Genomic DNA, 18,198 nt, shown 5'->3' with positions numbered 1-18,198 from the left:
TATTGTAAGTATAGCACGTTAACCTGTAAGTATAGCACGTTAAATTGTAATCATAGCATGTTAAATTGTAAGTATAGCACATTATATCGTAAGTATAGCACGTTAACCTGTAATTATAGCACGTTAATCTGTAAGTATAACATGTTAACATGTAAGTATAGCACGTTAAATTGTAATTATAGCACGTTAAATTGTAAGTATAGCGCGTTAAATTGTAAGTATAACACGTTATATCGTAAGTATAGCACATTAACATGTAAGTATACCACGTTAAATTGTAAGTATAGCACGTTAAATTATAAGTATAACACGTTATATCGTAAGCATAACATGTTATATCGTAAGTATAGCACGTTAACATGTAAGTATAGCACGTTGACCTGTAAGTATAGCATGTTAACCTGTAAGCATAGCACGTTAAATTGTAAGTATAGCACGTTATATCGTAAGTATAGCACGTTAACATGCAAGTATAGCACGTTAAATTGCAAGTATAGCACGTTAAATTGTAAGTATAACACATTATATCATAAGTATAGCACGTTAACCTGTAAGTATATCTTGTTAAATTGTAAGTATAGCACGTTAATTATAAATATAGCATGTTATATCGTAAGTATAGCATGTTAACCTGTAAGTATAGCACGTTGACCTGTAAGTATAGCACGTTAACTGTAAAACCCCGTGCATTTTGATGAGTTATGGTAGTGTCAACCAGCGCAGGAGTAGCGTCGAACGAGTCGGCGAGCAGCAGAGTCGAAGAACCCAATTTTCAGCTCATGAGTCGACCCATAAATCATCATGAGTCGACTCATCAGGTTGAGTCGACCCATGACTGTCATGAGTCGACTCATGATATCAACTCCTGTTGTCAAAAGTCTCTGCTGAGTCGACTCATCACCTTATGAGTCGACCCATGAGTCATGAGTCGACTCACGACTGAACATGAGTCAACTCATCGAGGGTTTTCTGGGTTTTTTTCTGTGTCGGGTTTGTTTGGGTTTCGGGTTGGGTTTTAACTGTTCATATAAATTGTAAGTATAGCACGTTAAATTATAAGTATAACACGTTATATCGTAAGTATAGCACGTTAACATGTAAGTATAGCACGTTGACCTGTAAGTATAGCATGTTATATCGTAAGTATAGCACGTTAACATGTAAGTATAGCACGTTAAATTGTAAGTATAGCACGTTAAATTATAAGTATAACACGTTATATCGTAAGTATAGCACGTTAACATGTAAGTATAGCACGTTGACCTGTAAGTATAGCATGTTAACCTGTAAGTATAGCACGTTAAATTGTAAGTATAGCACGTTATATCGTAAGTATAGCACGTTAAATCGTAAGTATAGCACGTTAAATTATAAGTATAGCACGTTAAATTATAAGTATAACACGTTATATCGTAAGTATAGCACGTTAACATGTAAGTATAGAACGTTGACCTGTAAGTATAGCACGTTAAATTGTAAGTATAGCACGTTATATCGTAAGTATAGCACGTTAACATGTAAGTATAACACGTTAAATTGTAAGTATAGCACGTTAACTTATAAGTATAACACGTTATATCATAAGTATAGCACGTTGACCTGTAAGTATAGCATGTTGACTTGTAAGTATAACACGTTAAATTATAAGTATAGCACGTTAAATTATAAGTATAGCATGTTAAATTGTAAGTATAACACGTTATATCGTAAGCATAACACGTTATATCGTAAGTATAGCACGTTGACCTGTAAGTATAGCACGTTATCCTGTAAGTATAGCATGTTATCCTGTAAGTATAGCACGTTATCCTGTAAGTATAGCACGTTGTACTGTAAGTATAGCACGTTAAATTGTAAGTATAGCACGTTATCATGTAAGTATAGCACGTTACACTGTAAGTATAGCACGTTATACTGTAAGTATAGCACATTATGCTGTAAGTATAGCACGTTATCGTGTAAGTATAACATGTTATCATATAAGTATAGCACGTTATATCGTAAGTATAGCACGTTATCATGTAAGTATAGCATGTTACCATATAAGTATAGCATGTTATTATGTAAATATAGCACGTTATCATGTAAGTATAACACATTATCCATGTAAGTATAGCATATTATTATGTAAGTATAGCACATAGATTGCAGTCTATCGATAACCTGTCGATCATCAATGGTTGACTTGTGACCATCGATGGTTAAAGACTAAAATCTACAACTCATGTTGATGTTTGCATTATTTCGAGTCGTCACTTATTTGCACCCGTTTATTCCTAAAATATATCATCTCACAAACTCATTAGTACCAAATGAAAGTTTGTTGTTGATCAAACGGAGACATTGTCAAATTATCATTCAATAAGTACTCCAGCATTTATCAAAGCATAAACCACAGTGTGTGTAAAAATCAATAGCCTATTGGATTGCTCATATATCATCCGAACATTCATCATTCATTTTTTGTTAAACATTTCCTCCAAATTTCACAACTCTACCCTTAACCTTACATATTTTTTTCAACAACACTGATGAGAACCAACAAGATGAGGAAAGTTAAGTATGGCACTCGACCCTCGCATCCAAAACATCGCCCGGTCGTACGCCATCGCGGCCTCTTCCACCGTCTCGAACGTCCCGAGCCAAACCCAGGCCCCATTCTTCCCGGGATCTCTCATCTCGGCAGCAAACTTCCCCCGTGGCCGCTATCTCACCCCTCTGTAGCGCCTCTCCACCGCTGCGGGAGCTGCCGCATCAGCCTACACTGTTGTCAGCCGCGGTGGCAAGCAGTCCTCTAGAAGGTACTGCCGGATAGACTCTAGAAGGTATTGCACTGTTCTCGGCCTTGCTGCTCCTCGACGTCGCCTTCTACGCCGCCGCGGATCCAGCCATTGAGAATCTCGATCGGGTTCTTGTGAGGGAGGGAGGGAGAGAGAGAGGGGGGGGCACTTAATGAAGGCTATAATGGGAATTTAAGAGAAATATTTAAGGGGACCCACATATGAAAGTATACTTGGGTGTAAAGATAAATACAAAAAAAGAGTTGGGTTTAGAGATACAAGTAATAGTAGGTGGGTTTAAAAATAAAGTGGAGTAAACAATTGGGCCTAAAAACAAAAACAATGATGCTTACTCTAACCTGATGTGGCAGGAAGACGGTTTGATATCACCATTTTCAAATTACTGCACCATCTTCAAAAAGTATATCCTTTGCAACGAATCTTTTCATAAACATTTATAGTCACTGTGTCCATGTCTTTGACTTCTCAACAAAATAGCTTCTTCCCTCTTTCTTCACGCAAGGAGTATAAACCTTGCTCTGTTCAAAATTTAACAGTTAACGGGTCAAAGTTAAAACCAACTTCGCTCATTACATTATCCACACGTCAAACTTCATTTTCGACTTCCTAGATATGGGAGTAAGAATTGGTTTCAGGAAGTGAGCAGACCTTGGAGCTTGTAAAAATAGTCGCCACTAGAAGTCAGGCACAGGATAACTATCCCTAATTCAACAACTAATATAATGGCAACTTTGTACTCCCGCAGATATTTCTACATAACGATGCCAAACATTCCAATGATGTTAGCAGGAGCAGATTCACATTCTGCAGAACTAAGCAGTGAACAAAAGCTCTTGCTTGGTTTGCTAGCATTACATACAATAAAAGTAAATGAAGCAAATGAAAAAAGCAGGCAATAGCAAGACCTCATCTAACAAAAGAAATAGACCTACTTCAAATAGTAATCTAGGACTATCAAATTCATGTCTTGCCGTTAGGCAGGAGTAGTGCATACAATATATAATACATGGGAAAAGTACACTTCTCCATCAAATGTCAAAAAAAGTTAGGAGGGTGCTTACCACTAAAGACGCATTGCTGACAAGAAAAACAAAAATTGGTCAGCAAGGATTGTAGTTGAGGAAGTTAGTCGACAAAAGCATCTACGCTCACTGGGTTTCATCAAAAGAACAACCAATGTGATATGCAAGTGTTTGATCTTGGCTTAGGTCCTTAGCTGAAGAAGACAATTGGTTGGGGTTAAGCTTGGTAACAGAAGTTTGCTGATAGGGGCGTTGAACAGGGGGCAAGAGCAATGCAGAAGATTTGTCCATAACCAGAAGCCGCTTGCATTTACTGCACCAGAAATATAGTATAAACATTTTGAATAAGAGCAAACATATACTGTACCATTGATAAGCATTGAAAAGGCAAATGTACCAGCAAGCCTTTGAGAATAGTGTTTGATAACTGCAAACCCAATGCTGCAAAAAGGTTCAGAGTAAATGATCAGTATGCAGATTCAAGAATCAGATTTATCATTAGAAGCCTTAAACTACACAGATGTTTGATGAGACCACTCTTGGTTATATAAAATGTTGAAAGGAGCTACGAAGATCCCAACAATATCAAAAATTACGGTGTTGACTACGTGAATCTTTTCTTCCTTTCAGCGGACAAATTTTCAAAACCGACCTGTTTTGAATTGTATTCCCAAAAAATGACCCATTTCAAACTTAATTTCAAAAACCGACCCAGTAGGCTGAAACTGGGTCGGGTTTTGAAAAAAAAGTTCCCAAACTTCACGGGAGTTGAAGTCTCGTGAAGTTCTTTATATAACAAAACTTCACGGGACTTCAACTCCCAGGAAGTTTGGGAATTTTTTTTTCAAAAACCGACCCAGTTTCAACCCAACTGGGTCGGTTTTTGAAATTAAGTTTGAAACGGGTGTTTTTGGGAATTTTTTGGCAAACTGGTTGGCTTTGAAAATTTGTCCTCCATTCAGCTCCTCAAGGAGCTGGCTCCTCATGTACAAGGAGCATCTGAAACAAACAGTAATATTCTCCCTTGTATGTAAACATTGGATTCAGAAAAAGAAAAGTCCATCAAGTACATGGTGAAACTACCAGAAGTAGAGAAAGTGCAATATCAGCCTCAGCACTCAGGAAATACTGCAGCGCCTTATCAGCATGTTCCTGCAACAGAAAGCAAATAAAAACAGGTTAAAATAATTCAAATCTAGAAATTAATTGTAAAGGGAGAAGGGCCATGAAAGCAGAACTCACAGTGACATGCCTAAACACATGATAGATTGACAAGCCTCGTGCATGAATATAGTTTCCGCTCTGAGAAAGATTAAATGTTCAAATTCTGCAGTTAGAACTGGTAAAGGATGATAGTCTTGAGTATGATCCAGGAAGTAAAGAATTAAACTCTTTGAACCCAACTCTTCTTCGGAATATAGTCAAGCATATCTGATGCATTCTACTTCCTATACTATAAAAAATGTTGTATTAAAGCATTTAAAAAACAAAAAAAAAAGAAAAAAAGAAAATAAAACATATCCTATTAATATTCAGTTTTAGTAATATTCAGATTGTACAAAAAATGTTAAATTCCACAAGAATACCATAAATTTTTACTATCCTTTTCACTTCATAGCACAGCATGCAGAGTATTATATTTCCAATAGTCAAATGTTTGTTTGTGGAGCCAATACCCAAAAAACTATCTACAGAAAATATGAGGGGTGGGCAAAAACCGAAAAAAACCGGTTCAACCGAAAAAACCGCCCGAAAAAGCGGGCCGGTTAACCGAACCGAATTAAATGGATGAGAAAAAGACTCTAAACCGCCCGAACCGAATTAAACCGGTCTGGATCCGGTTTGAACCCCTGAACCGCCCGAAAAAAAACCGAACCGATTTCTTTAATATAAATACTGAAAAATCCTAACACTAACTCCATTTCTCCCAATCGGGCCAATCCCACACCACAACACCGCCAATCCCACTCCCAGGATCCCTAACCCGCCCTAACACTTCTCTCCCCTTCTCTCAGGTAATTTTGCTGCCTAAAATCGCAAGAAATCGAAGTCCGAAGTCGAAGGTAACTAATTATTCTCCTCTTCTCTTCTCTCTCCTTAAGATTCTTGTAGAAACTCAAGAAAAGTTTTGATTTTTGACGATATTTGATAAAATGTCCTTTTTGTGCTTGAGAGGAAAAGCCGAATTCGTAATGGTGGCTGATCAGAGACGCGATCCTCTTTTTCTAACTCTAGCGGCCGGCAAGGTCTTCTTTGTCGTTTTCTTAGTTTAGTCCGCGCTAGCTGACCAATAATTTTGATTTTGTGACAAAGATGATAGTGATACTGTGATACTTGAACTAAGTAGTTCATTTATCTGATAAAAATATTGTTTACGACAATGGTATTTATAAGTTTCCCTACTGTTTAATTAGCTGTCTAGCGGTGGTCACCGGTCAAATTTGCATGTCAGTGTCCATGAAAGAGAAGTAGCAAATTCAATTCATACACGTCTTGTTGCATTTGGGAAGTTTATTAAGATACAGTCATCTATCTTAGTATCTTATGCTTATGTAATGTTTTATGTACTTCTGTCCCGAGGAAAGATGTGGATATATTGGAGTGTTCTATACTATGAAGGTAATTCTCAAATCATCCATTTCTCATGAACTTATTCCATGTTTGATAGGCAATTATCACACCATAAAACCTTTGCAAAATCAAGGATTTGTAAACTTTCATCTCAGGTGTGGGTAGATTTTTGTGAAATGGAATTAATTCGGTCCAAAACCGAAACCGATCCGAACCGATCCGAATTTCGGTTAGGCCGAATATTCGGATGAAGGGAAAAAAATCTGGATCTGGATGAGAGTTTTAAGAATCCAAAAAATTCGGATTGGATGCGGATTGAGCTTAAAACCAAACCGAACCGAATATGCCCAATATGAGATGACAAATATACTCTGAAGCACGGATTCGCCCCCGGAGGCCACGAATCCGTGTCCGACTCGAATCGGACACGGTCAATCCGTGCCCGACACGGGTCAACAGTCAAATTAGGCTCGGACACGGTCAAAGGAGCTCGGACACGGCTCGGATTCGTCGAAAGCCGATTTATTCGGGTTGCGGGTTTGGTTGTTAAAATCCAACCCGAACCGTTCGATTAAAAAACCCATCCCTATTTCTCAAATCTCCCGTTCGATTCGATCCTCAGCTGACTCCAACGAAAGAAAATAAGCAAAAACCCTAACCCTAACCTAATCATATCTCTCAATCTCTCAGCTTCCACTTCATCTTGAGGTACTTTTTGTTTACAAACTTGTTATTTTGTGATAGATTCATATTTTAGATTGTTAATTGAGTTTTATAAATTTTTCTATATATAATAATTTTTTTTAAATCATTGCCGTATCCTCGTATCCTATTTTTTTGGATTTTGCCGTATCCCGTGTCGTATTCGTGTCCCGTATCCGTATCCGTGCATCATAGCAAATATACACAGTTCCCAGTAATCACCAATTATTTTCACTATACCCATATGAAAGGGTAAGAGCTTTCTTGAACAAAAGAAAAACAAGATCTTTTGTCCTAAATCTTTAGGATTGTTTACAAGAATCCTCTTTGTAAATTTAACTCAGTTTCCGGAAGGAGAACGATACCCTCAATGGACCCTACGTGAAGAAAAACTAAATCAGATACAGTCTAAGAGATGCCGATTCTTCTCGTCTTACATTTGTCAAGAAAATAAAAGATTGTGAAAGAACATATCCGGAAGGAGTCAAGTTTGTACAAGTACTTTCTGTGCCGTATTGAATACTTTCCTAATATTTGGATACTGCAATACTTGATGGTATTAGATATTCTTTTAATGTATCCTAAACTTTGTAACATATTCTGGAAGTGTGAAAGAAACCACAGGTGTATTTACTAAGAAATTAAAATTCCAACTTATGAATGATGAGTTCAGTATTTTCTTCAATTTGTATTTGTACAATTTGTTTATTTTCAATAAGATTCGAGTAACAATTGATTTACATAACTAGAAAACCATTTCATAATGTCCACGATTTGAGCTCTTTAATTGTTTTAGCAGCAGAAATTTGTGATAGGGAAAACTTGTCTTTAATCAACATACAAACACACGCACGCATGCGCGCACAAGCTGATGTGAGTACACTGACATGTATAATCCTCTTGTATATCAAAAGTGTAACAACAACATTTTTTTAATCTGCATAAAGGGATTATTTTGTATCCCTAGTGGTGCTTGGCAAGGTCAAATAATAAGCGGCGTCTCTAAATTTTTGGACAACCAAAAGGGCTAGTCACAGGAGTTGTGGCAAGAAAATAGAATCTAACATGATAAGCGGTTAATGTGACTAACATCTAGCACCAAAGACTGCAGGTGGTATGAGCTGCCAAGTTGTTTAAGTGTGTAAGGTCTGTCAGAAGAGAGACAAAATTTTGAAAGTTGAAACAATTTAAATTATTTATCAATTAACTAATTTCCAAAAGTCTGAAAATGTCTTTTGGAATAAAAAAAAGGGAAACCCGCTTTATAATTTAAAACAAGTATATTGACACAGATTTCCAAAAGTTTGAAAATTGACTTGACAATCAGTAACATGTTCTTGGAGTAAGTTCACCTCATCAGGAGAGAAGAATGCCACCGCGTCAGGGCTTATAGAACCAGCCGGATGCAATGATACCACGGCTCTAAAAACAGAAGGCACTAGTAGCTCGATAACAGCTACTTGATCCGCAGGAGCATTCCCGGAACCTGATTTTAGTCTTTTTGCGTTGTGGAAGCTTTCTCTCGATGAGTCACCCGCATTATCAATCGACGAAGATGATAATGAAGATGCTCTTTTCAGCCAATCTAGGCGCTGATATGTGTAAAGCTTCACGTTATGTACCTCCTGTTCCAAGTTTGTAAGAATGTCAGACAATGTCTTTTGTTCCCTGAACTTGTCCCTGAGACTCATGGCCAACCCCTGAGAACTGCAATGCTTCTTGGACACACCCGACTCCTCTTCACATTCTTGTCCAAATGGTTCATCTTCAAGGTGAGGGAAAAACCGCCTCTTCTGGTCAGTGAATGCTTTGAGAGCTAACCTACAAATCATGTCACACCAATAAATTTTCTTAAGTTGTTCTATTAAACTTTCCTCACAATATTCTTGCTCTTCTCTTCTGATTATGTTGATGGTTAAAAAATAAAACAATAAAAGAGAGAGAGAGAGAGAGAAAAGGGAAAAGGAGGATAATTTTTTACTCTGAATTTCACCTACCATATCTTTCAACCCTCCTTTATATTAGATCTTTAACAATTTCACAGGCAACTCAGACACAAAAGAAAAAACTTGAAACATCTCACTTAAATAAAAGTTAAGAGTCAACCCAGATATCATAACAGTGTAGCAATAGAAGATGTACAAAAGTCCATGCTATCTATTCACTATTCCAGAAATGTTTTATTGATTACTTTTCCTACAACTGCACTATTTTTCAGTTGCAACTTTAGAACCCCAGCTAGCCTTCAACCAGTGTTTTAAAAATCGTCCTATTTTATCGATTTATCGCCGATATATTGGGTTTGGATAATGCCCGCAGCGATTTTTGCGAAAACTTATCGCATATTATTTTTAGACAGTTTTTTTCCAATATATCAGTGAAAATCCAATAAAATGGTCGATTTCTCGTGTACTCAACATCACCTGATTTTTCTAAAATTAACATTCTAAGTACTGGTTTGGGTTTGAAGAACAAAGGCCCTCTTTTCCATAACTGACCCGCTATTCGCTAAACAAAAGCAACACTATCCTATTCTATTCCCCATCCGCCCATCGCGTAACCCTAATTCTCTCCGCCTCCGTCGTTTTCTTCCCCAAATCACTCGCAAATTCCCCTCTCGGAGCTAGGCTTCTCATTTCTCACTTGAAGACGCTCCACCCTCAGCTGTTGAAGACCCTCGAAGCTCGTAGATTCTCAAAGCTCGACGAGCCTCGAAGACCCTCGAAGATCCTAGAAGCTTGAAGACCCTTCATCCTCGACCATTGAAGCCACGTACTGAATTTTTTTAATGAAAATTTTGGGTCTGAGACTCTGGTTTGATGAGCAAAGAGTATATATTTTAATTTAACTGCCTCGGGACTGATTCTTTTTTTCACTGGCAGATTTTTGGGTATGGGACTCAAATTAGGATGCATGATTCACTATGATTAACAGATTTTGAACAGAGATTATTCTATGTGACTGATTCTTCTTTGAACAGAGATTATTCTACATATTTATTTAATTTTGAATAGATATTGTTCTTTGTGTTCTTAGATTACATTTTAGGACATTTACATGTTCACCATCCGATAAGACACTTCGATTGTTACTATTTGTCTCTGATATATCCTCAATAGCCATAATCCAATATGAATTTTGGCCATCCAATATATTCCTGATAACCGATATTTTAAAACCATGCCTTCAGCCTTTTAGTGATAATTTAAAATTGAAGTGGAATTTATGTCTTCACACTGAAAGGGAATCTGCAATGGAACGGGAGGGGATTTGACAAAAGAAGATTTCACTAACAATTATCACATGCAACTCAGATACAAAATAATATTTAACAATTTGAAACATTTTGCATAAATAAAAGCAGTATGTCAACCCAGATTTCATGAAAATGTAGCAACACATTAGACGTATACAAAAGTCCATGCATTCTCTGTTCAATATTCAGTAAACCTTTTACCGATTACTTTTCCTACAGCTGCACTATTTTTCAAGGGCAACATTAGAACCCCAGCTGGCTTTCAGCCATTTATTGATAATTTAAATTATACAATTTACGTCTTCACACTGAAATGCGAACTATGGAACGGAAGAGTCCATAAGATGTGACAAAATTTTACGACCATAACTTTGACATTAGCCATCATAATCATTGTATAAAAGAAATAAATAACAACTAGAAATAAGAAAAACTTAATACTTGTAAAATTTTAACGTCTTGTAGCACATGAACTACCAGGAATTCTTGTTTGTTGAATTGTTTTATAGAAAAAAACTGAGATTTAACCTTAGAAACCAAGCCCCTGCGTGTTTTATTAAAAATTGGACATCAAGCGCAATAGGCAAACATAAGACACAACATCAAGACAAGGACAAAAAATTTTGTGTGCTCTAATTGCAATATTTGAGAGCTATCAGTAAAAAATTTAACAGCTAAAGTCTCTAAAAATTCTGAAGTATTTGTTCTTTTTTTTATTTTTTGGACGGCTAGATAGGAGTATGTGATGCTAATTTTGTTTATTAAAGATCATTACAGTTCTGATGAAGTTCACCAGAATTTAGCGCTGACCATATAGAAAGACAAAATGGACGTACCTAGTTCTGTCAACAGCGGATGCACCAGCTTGGCCAGCAAGTTGACGTTTCCAAGCATAAGCAACAACAGCACCATCAGGGCAAACAAGTGGCATATGCAAACCCCAAGAGTTACCTCGTGATTTAAGAGACCCATTTAGTACTCCAGAATCTTCTAGTTGCCTTCCTAACAATAAAAGGATATAGAACCTTCAGTTGCCAATATGTCAAGGGAAAAAAGAACAAAATTACGAGCATGATTTCAATGAAAGAACCATGATATATAATTTCTCAAGTAAAAAGTTTCAAATTGAAACCAATCATCCATTTTTACATGGTAAAGCAGCACGTAACCAAATAACAACGAATGGTGAACAAATAAGCAAAGAAGTGATCGCCTATTAACAAAAAGCATAGTCTTGTAGCATCAAAGACAGAAGATCACCAAAAAAATAAGCCACCTATTGCTAAAAAACACATCTCAAATACTTACAAGCTTCATTTATAACCACACAAGAACCAAAGTAAGTCAGATCCATCAATGACTTAAAATCTTCAGCATCCATTTGCACTTTTGATCACTAGGATGTCTTGTGTACTACATAGATTCACAGATATGATAGGCGCACCAAAAGTGTTTGTTTAGGCAAAATTACCATGCGCTTCTAGGATATGATAACAGTGGGAATGATAAGATTTTACTATCAGCAGCAGAGGTAGGATTGCATCCATGAATGACCAAACTTGACAAATACATGCAGGTCGCTCCTTTGATCTTTGATCTGAGATGCATGAATACTGCTGCTGGAAACAGACAAAACACAATGTGGACACGAATTCACAACTTCTCCTTAAAGTAGGATGTAAGGACACGACAATATCATGATACTTTCGATATGCACCGTGAACATGTACATGAGTTGGTATATTAATGCATGTACATTCTTCAAAAGAAATAAATGCATGTATATGTTTACATGCACAGTCATAAAAAGGCAATGCCACTTCTCATAGGTATCCTGTGTTCTTGAATGAGAAATAGCCCTCGATCATCGTCTCTCTACAAAGTAACTTAATAATCTCATCTCTTTTGTTGAAATATATCATAAAATTTTTATTTTTATATACAAGTCACCATTGTGATGTTTATATTTTAAAAAATGGTTTCTTAAACTTGTGGAGCAGCAAACAGACACTTTAATTAATTAGTACAAAAAAGTTTTAACACTGTTTGAAAAGTGCACAAAAAAGTGCCAGGGTAAAATTAAGGACATGTTAAGAAGCGTCGTCTCCGACATGAGCACCACTAACACAACTTAATTTAAAAGAATGGCAATGCTTTATAAACCTTGATGTCTTGTAAAACATTAAATGCAACCCAAACACCATGAAGATGTAGAAGAGAAATTTTATGGCCCCGAAGTTAAAATGTAGTGCAAAAAAATAAAATAAAAATGATTTCAATTCTGATCTTTCATTCTAGCATCTTCACATGGTATGTGGTTAAGGTTTTATCTCTTGACATACATCCTAGATTTGTTTATATCTTTGATACTTTCAATACCTTCTAACTTGAGAGTTTCTTTAGCGGTCTACACTTGTGCTACAATCAACTGTTTATGTTTTGACATGTGTCGGTTGACTTGGTAGAATTGTGAATCTACCAAGGTGTATTTACCCATTTATGTGTCACCATTTTCCTTTTATTGTGATTTAGTGTGCATGTAAAGTTGTAATAACCAGGTGGAGGATTCACTTCTAAACCCTTTAAAATCCGTGTAACTATTTCTAGTAACTATTACATAACGACTTAAAATTTGATGCCAACTGAATGGGTGATCTCCCTTTTCCCCCATTTTGCTTGTATGTTCATCCAAGAAACTCTAGCTGTATGCCTCCTAATCCTCGAAATGACCCATTATGTCATCCCCAAAATTAAACCACAACGCTAACTTAAAGCAAACCATTACTCTTTGGAATTCAAGAAATTAGTCTATTACCGTCCACAATTCAAGACATTTCACAGATTTAAATCTAGCTATAGCTCCCAAACCAATCAAATTCAACAGAAAACGAGAGAACACCCAAAACCACAACCCTAACCCTAACCCTAACCCTAGAAGAGGGGAGAAACCAAAGTACCGAGGTCCCGGAGATCCTGAAAGTGCTGCTGCATGGCTGCCTCCTCCTTGAGGATGAGCTGGGCGGTCTTGTTGGATCGCCGAGGGGCGTCTCCGGCCATGAAGAGAGCTTCAAGGAGGTGATCGGCCCCGAGCCTGATGTCCGCGATGAGGCGGGAGGCGTGGGAGAGCCTCTTTTTGCTTTTTATGGGCTAAATGTTTGGGCCAGCTGAATCAGCGTCACACTCCCCAAGGTTCTGCCGGCGGTTGCTGCATCTTCGCTTCGCTTCTCTTCTGTGCTGCTCGCGGCGGTTCAGTCCGCGTGCTTGGGACTCGGAATGGTTTGGCCCAGGTCGAATGTGACGGAGTTTTGATCCGATCCCAGACAAATTTTGCTATGATTCACACGGGCTAAACTTTAGGGCCTATTTTTGTTTTTATGGGCTAAATAATTGGGCCAGCTGAATTAGCGTCACACTCCCCAAGGTTATAGTTTGTTGTTTTGGATGAAATGTAGATTTAGCTATGTTGTTTTACAGTCAAATTTCAATATAGATGTCTGTATGGTTGAGATTTCGTTGCAAAATAACGAAATAAGCTAGAACTATATCAGCTGTAATTGCGTACAATTTAATGAGTGTTATAACAACAAGAGCTGGAGTGATAGACGTTGCAAGCACATTTGTTGTTACTAGGTAGAATGCATGTACATTGCACATGTTAAATTTTCATGATACAGCTAAAACATGAAAAATTTGTGATCTTTTGCCGGTTTCCTCTAATTAAAATCTGGATAAAAAATTGATTCATGGAAGCATTTTAATTTAATTTAGCTTCTATATACATAATCTGTGAGGGCCGAAACCAATAATCATATGTAAAACAACAAGAAAAATAATGTTTAAACAAACGCATGAATCATTCATTTTGCACTTGCACACATCTATACCTATAACTATATCATGTCGGTCATGTAGCGGCGGGTCATCTAGCGGGAGATGATGGATTCTTTGATGGGGCGGAAGCGGAGGGAGGAGAGGTCGTAAGAGGCGGAGATTTGGGGGGCGGAGGATGACGATGATGGGGAGGAGAAAGATTGGGTTTTGGAGTTTTGAAGGCGGAGGAGAGATTGAGGCCATGGAAGGAGGAGGAGAAGAGGAGGTTCCGGTCGCTGAGTTTGGAGAGGAATGAGGAGGTGGCCATGGAGGGTATTATGGTCTTCAGGTATTTTAATCTCTTGGGTTTTGTGTTTTGGGGCTCAGAGAACAAAAATTTTACTTTTGGGGGCAAAACACCCGTTGAAAAAGACTGTGGAGGGGGGAGGGCAGCATGTTCTGGCGCATTTTGGGGGCTAGAGGCATTTTTCCCAAAGAGAATACTCATGTCAAAACTTTTGATTTCCTTTAATTTTTACCCTCTCAATTTTTTATAACTCAAAAATATACCATTATTTATAAAACTAATGACTCGTAGCCTCTCATTAACTATGCACCTCTTCATTTTCTCAAATTATTTGGTCTCACTAGAATATATTAATAATTTATAATGATAACAAAATTCGTCAATATATGATAATTTATTATAAATCATACTCCCTTTAAAAGAGGGAGTTGTGGAAAAACTTTCTAAGGACTATATTACCCCTATTCTCTTTTGATATTACATTCTAATACTAACTAAACTTAATTAATTATCATTGTTAATTAATTATATTATATGTCACTTTAAGTTTACATAATTTTAAGTTTACATAATTAGGTCTTTAGAACTTCTAACGTTATTATAAAACTCTACATCATATTAATTATTAGTAATGTATAATAATATATTAAACTCTACATCATATTAATTATTAGTAATGTATAATAATATATTAATAGATAATTGCATGTCAATAAAGTAGTTATGGAAATAATAGAAAACATAGAATTCTCCTAAAATTATACCATGAAACTCATATAGGACAATTACAAAGAGCATTCTTATATTTAGGTAACAAGACAGAATGTACAATCATTAAATTTTAGAAAACATTAGGACATTTAAGCGCATCAAGATACATTATCTAAAATTTTAAAAAAAGTGTAGCAAGATACAAGTGGAGGTATATAAATATAAATTTGGTAAACTACAAGGTATTTAAGTTCAGTTAAGCCTAGAAAAGATTTGAAACATTTGTTATCTATAAACGATAGTATATGTTCCTATTGACAAATAATATTTATCATACAATATGAGGCCAGATGCTTAGCCTATATTTATATAGTAGAAGAGATGTGGAAACATTAAAGCATCATATTTTGAATGAGTCTTAAGATTTTGAATTATTTCTTGAAATTATATACTTCGCTTAGAAAACTTTAGAAGAGACTTTTGAAGGATTACTACAAAGTGTTTAGCATCAAATAAATATTGAAAAACTAAATTCCATGATATCGGGTAGCAAAAATTAGGGATATGTATGTAAGACTGGGTGTCATATGAGTAAATATTCATACATAACATGACATTGTAATATATAATCTAACTTATTTATGAAGTTTAAACATAAGAATTTGCATCAAGATATATGTTTAAGATTTGGGATAGCCTAGAGTGGAGAAATTTGGGAGGAGAATTGTGGCATTTGTGGGTTTTACAGGTTCTAATTTTATTTCCCAAACACGATCCAAACCCCAGCCCACAATCAAATTGAAAAATGACATGATTTTCTCGATATCTTCAAAGGGATATATCGGCCATATTTTTTATAACGGTCGATTTATCAAAAAAGTCAACAAACAAAAGAAAATAATATAAAATATTAGTAAGATAAAGTCTTTAACCCGATATATTAGCCGATATAGCAATATATTGGTCAATATTTAATAGATTGCCTATAAGAGCAAATATGTAAAGTTTATTTAGATATTAGTTCCTTGATTTTAAATATCTAATGATTCTATGTTATTCCCACAAATTTTTAAAATTGCTCATAATTTTAAAGACTAATATTAAATTATTAAAATTTTGAGGGACAAATTATAAATAAGCCATATTAAAAGAAGTGTTAATTTTTAAAAAACCCTCTCAACTATAGGGATTGTCTTAAAAAACTCACTCAACTGATTCAATTTGACAAAACCCCCTCATTATGTGAGGTGTTATAAATAACCCTTTCAATTTTGGTGCAATTTTAGAAAATATCTCTCAACTTGAGGTGTTATAAATAACCCTTTCAATTTTGGTGCAATTTTAGAAAATATCTCTCAACTATAGCGTATCTTATAAAAACTCCCCTAATCTTTTACACTCCTATCAACAAACCCCCTTAACATAGTTACTACGATATATGATTTGGAAAAAATACCCTCTTGAAGAAAGCAATTTTAGTTAAATAGAAACCATCAACCGACAATAAAAGGATCACAACCAATTTATAATTTTTTCCCTTTATATCACCTCTTTTATCTGGCAAAAGCTAAGGTAATTCTTTTATGATTGATTGATATTTTGGTCTTTCCAAGTCAAGTACTTGTCACATAATAGATAATATTTTATGATGTTACTTTTGAGAGGTTAGGTTTAAGTGAGAAAAGTTCACTGAGGTTAAATCAAAAAAATTTAAGTTGAGATAGATTATCTACAAAACTTGGCAGAGATTTACTCAGTCTTAAATAGTTTCCCCCGGGGGGGTTAGGGTTGTCATGCTCTATATAGTTGAGGGGGAGTTTTCTAAAACTAACTCTTAAACAAAAGCACAAATTAAGGCACATGTGATATCAATTTTATAAGAGTGGAGTTTATAGCAAGTCTATCATTCAATGAATTAGTTTGGGTTACCTGTCATTAAATTTATCCTACACATCAACTCTAAAAATCTTTTGCTATAAGAATCTCTAAGAGAAAATTAATATTTATTTAGGATGGGTATATGATCGTTCTGATTCCCCTTGTCTTTCATAATTTGTAATAAATTATTTGACAAAGTATATTAAGTTGTCATTTTATATTGCTCATATTCTTATAAGTTTTTGAAGCTCATAGCTTGGATATAACTATTATTGCAAATATTGTATTCTTCTAACTCCTTAAGCTAAATTTTTGAATGTTGTTTGACATTGGATAGATATAAATTATTTTATTAAAATTCAATCAATATGAGTGCATAATATGTACAAATCATTCTCAGACTATATTTTATAATTTTTTGAAACCAGAGAGTAATCATTTTGATAGATCAATTAGTATTTGGGAAGATATAAAAACAACATCAGATTTTGGAATTGATCACATAATTTATATTTTCTTTATTGATTGAATATGCACATTCTAACTTAGAAAATTTTAGAAAAAAATTCTTGAATATTTATAATACTCGATCGCCAGATAAACAACAAGTGAAAGTAAACAACAGGTGAAAGTGATTTTTTTATAACTGAACAAAATCCTTAATGACTAGATAAAACCTACCATTTTCCTTAATGAACTCAAGAATTTATTTTTTATTAATAATAATAGGTTTTTCCATATTGGTCCATTACATCATTAATATTTTGAAACTATACATTAAAATTACTATTTAATCTTAAATTATTAATATTTTAAGGCTTTAAACATCACTATTTTTCTGGAACATAAAATGTTAAAGTCACACATGAAAATATCCAAAAAAAAATTAATATATTATAATAATTATAAAGTTTTTTACAACCATGTTATGGTAAATAAATAAACGTAAAGTAAATAATTATAATATTTGACCACGTGTAGGCACGTACCACGTGTAGTGCACGCGCATTCTACTTAGTCATACTCCCTTTAAAAGCACAAATTCGGGAAAATCTTTTCATGATCAATATTGCCCTTCATTATTTTGAATATTTATTTATATCTTAAATCTATCCTAATTATAATTATATCATATCCTAA

At 35.2% G+C, this 18,198-nt stretch overlaps 1 protein-coding gene across 1 annotated transcript; it reads right to left on the bottom strand.

The window, feature by feature from the left end:
- LOC109846807 (mediator of RNA polymerase II transcription subunit 27-like) lies at positions 2,405–14,006 on the bottom strand. The gene is made up of 8 exons (XM_020416054.1): positions 13,878–14,006; positions 13,310–13,499; positions 11,189–11,354; positions 8,449–8,917; positions 5,066–5,125; positions 4,907–4,975; positions 4,221–4,264; positions 2,405–4,136 (listed from the first exon to the last, which is right to left on the bottom strand). Exons 1-8 carry the CDS (start codon positions 14,004–14,006, stop codon positions 3,950–3,952), a joined length of 1,314 nt encoding a protein of 437 aa, XP_020271643.1. The 3' UTR covers positions 2,405–3,949.

Source organism: Asparagus officinalis, chromosome 7, assembly GCF_001876935.1.
Source record: "Asparagus officinalis chromosome 7, Aspof.V1, whole genome shotgun sequence".
NCBI lineage: Eukaryota > Viridiplantae > Streptophyta > Magnoliopsida > Asparagales > Asparagaceae > Asparagus > Asparagus officinalis.
Note: the sequence above shows the minus strand (reverse complement) of the source record. Positions and strands in the feature narration are given on the sequence as shown.

What these genes read in the sequence shown, in the direction of transcription:
- LOC109846807 (XM_020416054.1), bottom strand. Translation starts at nt 14,006, where the DNA reads ATGTGCAATGTACATGCATTCTACCTAGTAACAACAAATGTGCTTGCA. An exon ending in CATTCTTCTCTCCTGATGAG is followed by an intron (nt 5,126 to 8,448) that starts GTGAACTTACTC and finishes AATCTTTCTCAG; the next exon opens with AGCGGAAACTATATTCATGC. An exon ending in ATGTGTTTAGGCATGTCACT is followed by an intron (nt 4,976 to 5,065) that starts GTGAGTTCTGCT and finishes TTTCTGTTGCAG; the next exon opens with GAACATGCTGATAAGGCGCT.